The sequence below is a fragment of the Erythrolamprus reginae genome, chromosome 2 (assembly GCF_031021105.1).
Source record: "Erythrolamprus reginae isolate rEryReg1 chromosome 2, rEryReg1.hap1, whole genome shotgun sequence".
In the NCBI taxonomy this organism is placed as follows: domain Eukaryota; kingdom Metazoa; phylum Chordata; class Lepidosauria; order Squamata; family Dipsadidae; genus Erythrolamprus; species Erythrolamprus reginae.
In genome coordinates, this window is record NC_091951.1 from 82,971,953 (window position 1) to 82,985,368 (window position 13,416).

Genomic DNA, 13,416 nt, shown 5'->3' on the forward strand with positions numbered 1-13,416 from the left:
TGTAAGACATACCCCGAAAGTAAGACCTAGTGGGGCTTTTGGGGGTAAAAAGAAAGTAAGACACTGTCTTACTATCGGGGAAACACGGTAACTAACTAACTAACTAACTAACTAACTAACTAACTAACTAACTAACTAACTAACTAACTACCCAACCAAACAACTAACTATTTATTTAATTTTATTTATTTTTGTCAAACAAGTATAGGATTGTAGTTTGTATAAGCATAACATACGTAGTAAATAATGAAAAAAGACGGACAGTAGGACAGGGATGGTAGGCACAATGGTGCGCTTATGCACGCCCCTTATTAAAAGAAACTTCTTTCCTTTTTTAAAAAATAGATTTTTATTAAGTTGGTTTACATTTAAAAACAACATAGAAAAAAAATAAAGAACAAAAAATTTACAGACAGTAGAACATACACCGCAAAACACAACTGCTGTCTGTAGTGACAGCTAAACTATAGTCAATAATTTCCATTGATTTATTAACCTCTAAGTTCATCTTACAGTGCTAAATATCAACAATAGATGTTCAACTTTTAAACAATAAATAATTTGCAAAGCACTGCTCATATTTCCATAAATATCTCTCCCTATTATACAATAAGTTTATTCATTTACTTAAACAACTTCTTTCCCAATTAGATATAAACTAAGACTTCGCTGTTTCTTTCCAGCTCCTCTCCCTTCCTTTCCCCGCCATATCCCCAGCCGCTAAAAACCAAAACGTGCAGCCATTTTATGCATCTGCAGAAATTTTAGCTCAAAATCTTATCACAGGCTGTGCCAGCTACCACTGCAAGAATGGAACAATTCATAGGTACCCTGCAGTTAAACCCCATTCCTCGTCCCCATAGTCTCTTATACGCGGACTCTACTTAGGAAGGGCCGCTAGGGGTCAGTATTCAAACGGACGGCGCTTTGACAACAACCGCACTCGCACCGAGGGATAACAAACAGCGCCAGTTGCCAGATTGATTCTTCCTGTGCAAAAAAAATAATTTAAAAAATTCCTTAAAGAGGCCGGAGCTTGCGATTCCAACTGCGCTCGCCTCCCTGTTGCATGATGGGAATCGTAGTCTCCCAAGGCCCGGGCTGGGCTTGCCTACCAAAGGAGCCAAGACTACAAGTCCTACAATGCCGCGGGGTCAGTCGGTTGGCCGTTCCTTTTGAATGATTTCACTGCGGTTTACATTCCCAGGGAGTTTCGCAGCCGCAGTAAGAGACCGGGAGGGGGGGAGGGACAGGGGGGCAGGAATCATGGTGTGAGCAGCGCCGGGGCGACCAAGGAGCCGAAGAACGGCGGATGGCACGCCGGGCAAGGGGCGCCGGAGAGGAGGGGACCATGGCGGGGTGCTGAAGGTGCTGAAGGGGCGGAGGGTTGCTGCGGGGTCCGTCCTTCTGCTTTTGCTGCCCCTGCCGCATTTCCTTCCTTTTTTGCCGGTCTGGAAACCCCCCCTCCCCACTCGGCCGCCTCCGCCTCGCTTGCAAAAAAAGATGTCTCTAGTCATGGAAGAGGAAGACTACGCCAAGCTGGTGATGGAGTCGGAGCCCGAGTGGTTGCGCGCCGAGATCAAGCGGCTCTTCGTGGAGCTGGGCGAAACCACCCGCGAGAAGATCCAGGCGGCCGAGTACGGGCTGGTCGTCTTGGAAGAGAAGCAGCAGCTCAAGCAGCAGTACGAGGAGCTGGAGCTGGAGTACGAAACCACCCGCACCGAGATGGAGCAGCTGAAGGAGGTGAGTGAGGGGGCAATGCTTCTCTCTCTCTCGGGCGACGGGCTGCGCCAGTCAGCCTGGGCTCTGGGCTGCGGAGCGCGGGGGCGGCAAGAGCGGCTCCTTCTGCAGGCGTAGCAAGGCCCGTTGCCCGCTGCTGGGGAATGGTGGTGGTGAGGGGGACAAGGCAGGAAGCCTGGACGAGCGCTTGGAGAGAATTTCGCCCACCAGCCGAGCTTGGGCCGAATCTTGCACGCTTGGCGCCGTTAGGCTTTGGATTCGCGCAAGGGATTGCTTGACCCTTTGCGAGTCAAGGATGGGAATGACTGTGTGGACAGAGGAGCTGAGGGTCTGGATAGCGGGGTGGGTACATGGTGATGTTTGTAACCCTCCCCCCTCCGTTAAGATGTCACCCTGAATCCCTCGGGAATGGGGGGCACTCAAATTTAATAAACAAACAAATGTCCTATAGATAGCCCTCACCGGAAAACAGATGCGGGCTTCGTGGTCGTTTGGTATACCTATTGTGAGCCGCCCCGAGTCTACCGAGAGGGGCGGCATTCAAATCTAATAAATAATAATAATAATATCCGGCAGACCCCAGGCATATTTATTTATTTATTTATTTTATATTTTATTTATTTTATTATTTGCCAAGTCTGTATTGATAATATACATAGATATAACATTGTTTATATACATTAAGATGGGTACTGATAAGAGGGAACAATTGGACAGGGATGGTAGGCAGGCTGGTATTGTACCTCATAATTCTTGACAAATGTATATTTTATGTACACTGAAAGCATATGCACCAAAGACAAATTCCTTGGGTGTCCAATCACACTTGGCCAATAAAGAATTCTATCTATCTATCTATCTATCTATCTATCTATCTATCTATCTATCTATCTATCTATCTATCTATCTATCTATTTTATCTATCATCCATCCATCCATCCATCCATCCATCCATCCATCCATCCATCCATCCATCTATCTATCTATCTATCTATCTATCTATCTATCTATCATCTGATTATCTATCTATCTATCTATCTATCTATCTATCTATCTATCTATCTATCTATATCTATCTATCTATCTATCTTGTTATGCACACCCCTTACTGACCTCTTAGGAATCAGGTGAGGTCAACAGTGGACAGTCTATAAGGGTAAATTTTGGTGAGGAAACCACAGAGTCAGGTAGTGAGTTCCAGGCATGAACTACTCTGTTGCTAAAGTTGTATTTTCTAGTCAAGTTTGGGGTGGTTCAATAGCAATAGCATTTAGACTTAAATACTGCTTCATAGTGCTTTTACAGCCCTCTCTAAGCGGTTTACAAAATCAGCCTATTGCTCCCAACCATCTGGGTCCTCATTTTACCCACCTCGGAAGGATGTAAAGCTGAGTCAACCTTGAGCTGGTGGTGAGATTTGAACTGCTGAACTACAGATATCAGTTAGCTGAAGTAGCCTGCAGTGCTGCACTCCAACCACTGCACTACCCCGCTCTTTGAAGTTCACTCCCCCACCCTGCATGCAGTGTCACAAAAGCCACTAGGAGTTGGATTCTTGATCCTTCTCCAACTCCTTTGCTCTGGCGTCATGCTGTTGTAGTCCCCTTAAAGAGGCAGCTAAGCATCCCCCTTAATGTCTCCTTCCCTTGACATCTGCTGAGATCTCATTGCAGAACTGGGAAATGGGCTGCTAAAGGGTCCTCAACGCTTGAGCTTGAGGGATCATCTGCCCACCTTCTCTTTCTTCCTTCTCTTTCTTCCCTCCCCTGTAGAGTGCTCAGGCCTGTTGGCATTTCCGTTGCTATTTAAAGGAGCACAAACCCCACAGGTTTTCTTTCTCAATCTGACTCTCTGAAATTGCCAGAGGTTTATGTGCTTTCTTGTTTGTTTTGATGTTTGACATGTTCTTCATTGGACAATTTGGGGGTCTTACATTTTCTGGCCCCCATTTCCCATTTCTTAAGTGCACACAATATAATATATATATATATATTTGTTTTCATAATCATCACCATGTCAATCCTTCAACTAAATGTGATTCCACCAACCAATCAAATCACTAAAACATAGCCACCCAATCTACATGCTACATTCAAACCAAATCTCCACCCCCACCACTATTTATAAGGAACAAATGGCAGTTGCAAACAAACTATATCTACAGCAGCACGAAGCTTACAACTTCAGCCTGATGATGGTGAATGTGATTTCACCGAAACGTCGCATAGACACTCAAAATATTACACGGGGCAAAATCCGAACTCAGAACAATCTACATATATATATACATATATGTAGCCTAGAGGATAATTCTCTGCCTTACAAGGCAATTTGACACAAAAATATGTAACCCTTCCCTGGTGCAGAGCTGAAGGGATTGGATAATTCTCTGCCTTACAAGGCAAAGGTTGCAGGTTCAAGTCGCAATGGGTATGGCTAGCTGATGAGGCCAAAATAGATCTATCCTAGTCTCCCTTAATTTTCAAATTCAGCAAAAAAACATGTGACACACACACACACACACATATATATATATCAATTTTGAAACAGATACTTTTAATGGTTCATTAGAGAAATGTTCTCTGTTTAGAATTGATAATTGGATAGTAAAAAACCAAATTGATCTGAAAATTATTCACCTTTTGGAAATTTTACTGTCTTGGTGGTTCAAATGTTGACCTTAATACGTACACAATTGGAATATCCATCATTGTGCAAGGGTGTTTCCAAAGAATTCAGTTTTTATTAAAAACTTAACAAAGGTCTGAATTCCCATGTACAAAATATCCTTTGATTTCACTATTTGTTGAATGGCAAAAATACTTCTTCAGTTTTCTTGAATTTTTCTATATTTTCATAACCCCAAGGAATTGATAGAAGAGAAATTTACACTTGTCATTCTTTGTTTAGGTAATTTTGTATAAATTTGATTTAATTCTGTTTTCTTGAATTGTCTATCCTAGAGCATCAGTTTTGACTTTGGGGCCCTAACATATAGTTTCCCCCCCATGCCTTTTGGGGACAGTATAGTTAAATGGGGGAAAATAATAATTTTTTCTTTGTGTGGTTCTGCCTTGCCCAGTCTCCAGGTAGGTAGGAGAAGGAAAAGAGCTGTAGCAGAAGGCAGTGAGAATGTAACTTAGCAGGATGCATATATGCTGGCTCCTTCCTTTGTATATCAGTTGTAGTGAATTATGGATTAGAAATGAGAGCTTTGTCGTGGCCTGAAAAATGGTAATCACAAATGCTTAGAGGGAACATTGGAGGGAGGTGAATAGCGATCCTACTTCTATTATTGCAGAACAACTAATAATTTGCCAGCAACAGGGACATTAAAGGGGAACAGGAAAAGTTAATTTAATGTAATTAAATAGCAAAGGACTCCATACTGGCACAGTTTAATAATGACTTCTTTTTTTAGAATAAAGTATTTAATATTATTCACTTTTAAACAATTTTTTCAGCAGGACACCATTAACTAAAGAAAAGTGGTTTCACACACACACACACACACACACACACACACACACACACACACACACACGAGTCCTTATTAAACATATGTGTCCAGAAATACTGTTGCAAAGTAATGGGAAAAATTCCTGGAGGGCGTATGGTTGCCAGTACAGTATTACTAATGGCCTGCTCCCCCCCCCCCCATGTCTGCACCATGTTTTAATGTTACCATCTGCACTGTCAGCAGAAGTGCAAATGTGTGGCTTTTCTGAGAAGGAGGTAGGATTATCACCATCAGTGGAGAAGGCGAGGATTTAATTTCCCTTCCAGAATTTGTGGCCCCTTCCTGTAACATCTATCAGAATTGAAATATGTTACTGAGGGTGAAATACATGTGAGCAGACTTGCAATAGAATTTGAACTGGGTGTGAGTAAGCATATCTGCCCAGATAGGAACCTATTTGCAAACCAGTAAGGAAAGTAAGTGAATATCACTTCTGGGCATGTCAAAGGGCGCAGTTGTGCCTGGTATATTGCAGTTTATCAATATAGATAAGATCAAATCATTTATCACAGCCAGAAGACTAGAGAGTAGCGAGTACAGTTTCAAAAAATGAAACTATACTCAAGAAGTAAAGTATGTTTAATATAGTAATACAAGATGAAGAGTGCCATAATAACATAAAATACAAATAAATAGATGACTAAGTTCTTAGCTATAAGTAAAGTGAATAGACCTAATAGAAGATTACTAAGTAATCTTGAGAGTATTCATTTGGTTCTTATCAGACAGGAGGAACAACAAATAGAAGTTGTGCTTGGAAATTTCCTCAGGGAGGAAAGGTTATTCAGGAATAAATTCCTATAAAGGGAGTAACAAAGGAGCACTTGACAATGAAAGAGGGCATTTTCACATCCTGGTTTTGTCAGTGATCTATCTAGCTGGACTTCTAGATCATGTAAACTCTTGAATTTAGTAAGAAAGGTCTTATTAGTTGGATCTAGTCAATAGTTAATAAATCTTTAGATGTCCAGTGCCTTAAAGAAAGTGACAGTTTGGTCTACTTTGAATAAACTTTTCTTAAACCCCAACGTTCTGGATAACTACTCTCCAATGGTATTTTTTTTTCTTAAACTAGGTACAGGTAGTCCTCAACTTACAACTTACAAAAGTTCATTTAGTGACTGATCCAAGTTACAACAGCATTAAAAAAAGTAATTTATGATGTTTTTTCACAGTTATGACCTTTGCAGTATCCTTGTGATCAGATGATCAAAATTCAGATGCTTGGCAACTGGTTCGTATTTAGAACCATGGCTATGTCCCAAAGACATGTGATTCTCTTTTGTGAACTTCTATCAAGCAAACTCAAAGGGCAAGCCAGATTCACTTAACAACCAAGTTACTAACTTAACAACTAAGCTAAGAATGGTCATAAAATGGGGCACAACTTACTTAACAAATTTCTAACAATAGAAATTTTGGGCTCAATTGTTGTCATAAGTTGAGGACTACCTGTACTGGGGAGGATGATAGCAATCCAGTTGCAGGCACATTATACACATTAATTTCACTTTGATGTCATGTCTGAATATACAGTAGTAGAGAATCAGCCTTGCTTGCCCCAATTGAGATATCAGGGTTTTTAGATTATCTGGGATTTATCATCAAACTTTGACACTATTAATAATAGCATGTTGCTAGAACAGCTTCTTAAGTTCAGTATTGAAAGATTAATGAAATTATTTCATTCATTCATACCTGCAAGACTGATATCATTAGTACTGGTATATTGACATTGTGTAACACTTCCCAGAAAGTAATGATGGACTGAAGACCAAGTTCCTTAAAACCCACCTCTGTCGTCAGGCATGGGGGAATTGAGATATTCCTTTCCCCCCAGGCCTATACAATTTATGCATGGTATGTTTGTGTGTATGTTTGATTTTTTAATAAGGGTTTTTAGTTATTTTAAATATTAGATTTGTCATATGCTGTTTTTTTATTATTGTTGTTAGCCACCCCAAGTCTACAGGGGGGGGGCATACAAATCTAATAAATAAATAAAATAAATAAATAAGAAGTTGATATGTACTCCATAAAAGTTGGTGCTATATTTGGATGAATGTTTCTGAAGGTTGAGATTTAGGAAATTGGTTTATATTGGATAAGGAGTACTTCCTCTGAAATAACAGCTGTGTACAGTACTGTGTACGGAAGGAGCCTAGGAGATTTATCAACAGATGCCTGGAAGAAGAACTGGATTGGAAGAAGAAGTGGAGAGTGGAGAAGGACTGAATGGATTTACTTTCTAATAATCTCTTAGTTGCATTGTTTATGTAGATACCTTGAAGACTTCAGAAGCTGCAACCACTGTAGCATAAGACTCAGTTTTTTCATCTTTAAAGAAAGTTGACTAAAAAGAACCCTGTAACACGGTTTGCTTGTGAGCTGCCAGAACCAGTTTAAGGTATTTAGTTTATAGAGCCTTAAGCAGATTAGGATACATTCTTTGCTTAAAATGTGTTTTGCTCAATACCCTCTAGCCCCTGCTTTAAGATCAGCTGGGAAGATTCAACTCATAGTGTAAGTGCCCCTTGGCAAAGCATCTTAGTGGCAACTTCCCAGTTTCCCTTGCTTGCTTCTTGGAGACAACAGTTGTGAAGCAGGGGTAAAATTCAGCAGGTTCTGGAGAACCGGTAGTGGAAATTTTGAGTACTTCGGAGAACCGGCAAATATCACCTCTGGCTGGCCCCAGAGTGGGGTGGGAATGGAGATTTTGCAGTATAATTCCCCTGGAGTGGGGTGAGAATGGAGATTTTGCAATATCGTTCCCCTGCCACGCCCACCAAGCCACACCCACCAAGCCACACCCACAGAATCAGTAGTAAAATAATTTGGATTTCACTACTGTTGTGAAGGGCATGGGAGCTCAGCAATTTGTATGATAGTAGGGTCAACATGTATTTTAGATTGCCAGTTACTTTGCTTTTTTATTTCTTTTTAAACAAACATTTTAAATTTTGTGTGTAATGTGTAAACATTTTGCTGTTATTTTTAATTGTAAGGCAATTTAAGATGGCTTTTATTGTGTTGTCCTGCTATAAATCCCTTAAGGATATAAAGTCTAAATAATTTTTTTTTCTTACTTTGTATAAATAACAAAATTCTATTTGTCGAATTTTAAGTTGATATTCATTGAAAGGAGTGGATAAAGGATAGGCTATGGGAAATTATAGTTCTGGGACTTTTATGAAGTTGTGGAGTCGGCCTAATAGTTAACAGATGTATGTGAGCAATCAGCAGAAAAAAATTGGATTTATGATGTGGTAGCTTTTTTTAAAAAAAAATACAGACTTTGTTTTGTAAACTTGCTGGGAACATTTTTAGTCCTCCTGCATGTTTAGTTAGAAGTAGTTCATCTGATTTTATTTATATAGTATATGCTTATAGAGTAATGTAAAAGACATCTTGCGACCATGTGAGCTGCGGCTTGTAACTTTGTGCTGTATTTTCAGTTTGTACTAGAAGAATGTGAACATTATAAGCTGATATTCTACAGATAGTTATTTAGGTCATGTGTACAGATCTTTTATTTACAGTTTTATTATTTGAGTTGTCTTGGAATTGGTGTTTAGATTCTTTATGTAACATGGCAAATACTATTACATGATACAAAGAACAAATAATAATTCACTAGCTCTCATGAATTTATACGGTAAGAGTTGAGCCCTGTGTACAGTAATGAATTGAATTGAAAATGGGCACCTATGGCATTGGATATTTTTGTGGAATCTGTCCACATTGAAATCTAAATTGGAACCAGACAGTAGAATAACAAATGTTCATCTCCAGCAGATATGGCTAATCTTGAAAAAGTGAAGATTTCAACTTATTTCAACAAGTTGAAATGAGGGAATTAAAACAAACTCTTCAAACATGGATGTTACTGGCAACATTTTCTTGATAGTTCAGTACATTACAATCATAAAACAGACAATAATAACAGTTCCAATTTGCTTTTGTCTGTATCCTATTCTATAATATGGTTTTCCCAGTTTGATGTTCCCTGGATATATGGATTTCTGTGTGAATTAATCTAAGTATGTTTTCCCAGTTTATTAGATGACTTTGGGCAGAAATTTCAGATTAGGAAATAAATATCACATGTCAAACATTGCATATAAATGTTAAATATTAATGCACCCAACAAGATATACAAATGAACATCAGGGCCCAGTTTCTCCTAGTTCAGGCCAGATCGCCCGAACTCTTGGCGACCTGCTGGTGATGTAATTTTGGTGTCATGGATCCAGTTCTGTCTGTGCCGGTCCCATGCTCGCTGCCATCTTTTTTTCTGAATTTTCAGCTGATTTTACTGTGTTTGGATGGCTTCTCCTCGTTCTGTGCTGTGAAAAAAGCCCTCCCACCTGCCCCTGGGTTAATACTGGCCTTTACTGCTTTGCCCGAAGCACAGCTGATCAGCCCCAGCTGTGTTTCGGGCTGAATCCACCTTCTGAGCTGCACGGAAGTGAAATCGCCCAAGGGATGGCACGCTTGCAAAACATCGTGATGTGAACCAGTGGCGATGAACATGTCACTTTATTAATACTATACTGGTTAAAAATTATAGCAAATTTATGTCAATGTTTTATGCTCTCCACAGGATTAGATTTATTTTCCCTTATTATAAATAGTCACAGACAAAAATAACTGTAAATTGGCATGACTCATCCAGTCAAGGTCCCTTAATTGAGTCCCCTAACAGGGATTCAAACATTAGCTGATCCAAAATGTCTGATAGCCTGGACTAAGAAAGACTGACTGGCCAGTGTGAGCTTTCATGGTAAAAGTGGACTCCACGTTCCTGGGTTTCAATTCCTAATCCAATATCTTGCTATGGCAGTGGCTATAATCCATTTTAGATTCAATAATAAGTGTGTTTAGCATTGTACATCCACCCGAAAAGTGATTCTTGTTTCAAATGAACCAGAGTTGTGGACTAAAGAGGTTATTAGAAGCTTATTTTTCCCATCTGGGTCATGATGAATTTTACTGGAAGAAGAAAAAACAGAGTATTTAAAAAAATAAATTCTACAAGTTAGCAAAATTAACAAAGAAGAAAAAATGCTATTGAAAACAATATACACTGCTCAAAAAAAATAAAGGGAACACTCAAATAACACATCCTAGATCTGAATGAATTAAATAGTCTCATTGAATACTTTGTTCTGTACAAAGTTGAATGTGCTGACAACAAAATGAAATTCATTGTCAATCAGTGTTGCTTCCTAAGTGGACAGTTTGATTTCACAGAAATTTGATTTATTTGGAGTTATATTCTATTGTTTAAGTATTCCCTTTATGTTTTTGAGCAGTATACAATTATCCTTTGAACTATAAAACATAGCCTCATGGACATAATTAATAACATTCAAGTAGAATGGAATGAGTTTGGGGAAAAGAAAATGACATGTCAAGATTACACCCAAGCACCACAAAAACATATCTGGATCTAAGTCTTCTTCACAAGAACCTATAACCTTGTGAAAAACTGCAGATGCAATGTATTTCCATAAGTAAATCCATAAATGCAGAGAAGAAATCCAAAACGGCAGAGAAGAAACTGATAATATTGGATAAAAAGGGAAGCTATTACATGCTACTACATCTCAGCAGTTCTCTTTAGAGCAGACTTCCTCAGCTGGTGGTGGCTCATAGCTGGGGAGAGTCCAGAATGACTGGAGAGCATGATGTGTTGGGAGGCTGGATTGACAAAGGAGAGCAATGTCTTGATTGTGTAAGCATGCTTTTTGTTCTGTTGCTCTAGTCTAGGCAAGCAGATTAAAAGTTAAGTAGTTCTTATCAATTTTTCTACTGATGTATTTGTAGTCTCCTACTTGGTCTTGTGGCATTCGGTTGTGGAATCTATAGCTGGGAGAGGAGTGAAGAAGCAGGCAAGATTTAGAGCCCTTGGGATCGGGGAGACAGGAAGCAATGAGGACTTGACTTCTCCTCACAACTTCTTAAGGCCTTATCTAGGTGTTTCCAAGAGAATGCAGTCAGTCTGGTGAGAGTCTTGTAAATAGGCTAGCAATAATAAAAAAGTAACTCTGTTCATCCTAAGCTGCCATTCCGGTTCTTTCTGCCTGATACCTTCGGTAAATAAGCGCTCTCTGCCGCCCAAGAAAATCTACATTATTGATGAATAGGTCTTACTATTCAGAAGTGTATTTTGATGTCTAACCAAAACCTGCTTCCTTGTAATTTAAACTGATTGGAACAACTCTAACAATTTAAACCCATCTTTGTAATTATAGAGTCTTTAAGATACAAGGAGACAACTACAGTATTAAGTTTGTGGTATTTTTTCTCCATCCAGGTTGAACACATCATGAATCTTCAGTGTTTGTCCCAAATTTTTCTTTTCAGATCTTTTATTATCTTGATTGCTTTCCTTTGGATCTGACTTAGTCTATCTGTGTCTGTCCTTCCACATTTTAGGAAGGGCCATGAAGCATGGCTCAATATTTGTGGTGCTATCTGATTTAGATAGCTTCAAAGCTATCCTCCATAGTTTCTGGAATCCTTTGCCTATCCTAATTAGTCATGAGTGAAAATGAAAAATTTGGATGACATAGGAAGTATTTTAGAATAGGGTTGAAAATGATACGTTTGTGGCTATGGAAAAATATGTGATCTCTTCAAAGCTAGCTGATTCTTCTATGCCTTATCTTGTGGTTTGGATAGATTGTGAAATGTTATGTCGACTGAAGATCTGTGAAAAAATCTTTCAGAACGTGTCTGTCACAGAATAGCAGCAATCTCAGTTTCTGATACTGAAGTGGGAGATGTGTTTCCTGAAAGGATATAATAATTCTTTTGTATCATTTATTCTACTTTTCTGCTATGCGTTGAGGAATAGGGCTCTTTTTCTCTGAAATTTTATGAAGCAAATGTCTGATGACATTATATTCTTTATATACAGTGATCCCCCGGTTATTGCGTTCCCGACCATTGCGAACAGGCTAATTTGCGATTTTTGAACCCGGAAGTCAAAACACCATCTGCGCATGAGTGCCCTTTTTTTCTATGGGCACGCATGCGTAGATGGCGCCGGGCAGATCAGCTGCTGGGCGGCTTCCCTAGGTCTTCCCCCTCTTGGCGGGCATCAGCGAGGAGTTTCCCCACCGCCCACGCAAACTCCTCGCTGCTGCCGCTTCGCTCGGGCCGCTTCCCAGCTGAGTACTCAGCTGGGAAGCGGCCCGAGCGAACGGCTTGTCCGCAGCCTGCCTGCCCGCGCGCCCGCCGCTCGTGCGCCCTTCTCCCGCCCACGCCGTTCGCTCGGGCCGCTTCCCAGCTGAGTACTCAGCTGGGAAGCGGCCCGAGCGAACGGCTTGTCCGCAGCCTGCCCACGCCGTTCGCTCCCCCTCTTGCTGGCGAGAGGGCGAGAAGCCCTCCCCAGCACCCGCTCGCCCGCCCTTCGCCGCTCGCCCGCCCTTCGCCGGGCCACCCGCCGTTCGCTCGCTGGTCACCCGGGTTCGGGGGGGGTGCTGGCAAGCCGCCCATGCCGGCGGCGACGTTTTAAAACAGCCGCGCGGCTTTCCAATGAGTCCCGAAGACAAACGCGGAAGTTTGACATTTGTCTTCGGGACTCATTGGAAAGCCGCGCGGCTGTTTTAAAACGTCGCCGCCGGCATGGGCGGCTTCCTAGCAGCCCCCCAAACCCGGATTGGGGGTCCGGGGGGTGCTGGCAAGCCGCCCATGCCGGCGGCGACGTTTTAAAACAGCCACGCGGCTTTCCAATGAGTCCCGAAGACAAACACGGAAGTTTGACGTTTGTCTTCGGGACTCATTGGAAAGCCGCGCGGCTGTTTTAAAACATCGCCGCCGGCATGGGCAGCTTCCTAGCAGCCCCCCAAACCCGGGTTGGGGGTCCGGGGGGTGCTGGCAAGCCCCCCATGCCGGCGGCGACGTTTTAAAACAGCCGCGCGGCCCCCAATCTTCGGCTCCTCGCTAGCGCTGCGGAAGTAAAAACACCATCTGCGCATGCGCAGATGGTGTTTTTACTTCCGCAGCGCTACTTCGCTAAAACCCGCTCGTTACGGGGGGTCCTGGAACGGAACCCTCGCAATGATCGGGGGATCACTGTATTTGCTTCTGACTCTGCTTTTGATGCAGTTGATAGAATTGAGCTCAGAATATGTGGAGGATGCTAG

At 41.4% G+C, this 13,416-nt stretch overlaps 1 protein-coding gene across 5 annotated transcripts in view; it reads left to right on the plus strand.

Moving 5' to 3' along the window:
* The first annotated feature begins 1,167 nt into the window (after window positions 1-1,167).
* Window positions 1,168-13,416, plus strand: part of BICD2 (BICD cargo adaptor 2) — a 90,466-nt gene continuing 78,217 nt past the window's right edge. The window contains exons 1-2 of one of the 5 annotated variants that reach the window (XM_070738519.1): window positions 1,168-1,224; window positions 1,504-1,743. In XM_070738519.1, coding sequence (XP_070594620.1) covers window positions 1,180-1,224; window positions 1,504-1,743 — 285 coding nt within the window. In that variant the 5' untranslated portion in view covers window positions 1,168-1,179. The other 4 variants (XM_070738518.1, XM_070738522.1, XM_070738523.1 and 1 more) reach the window with 4 other exon arrangements.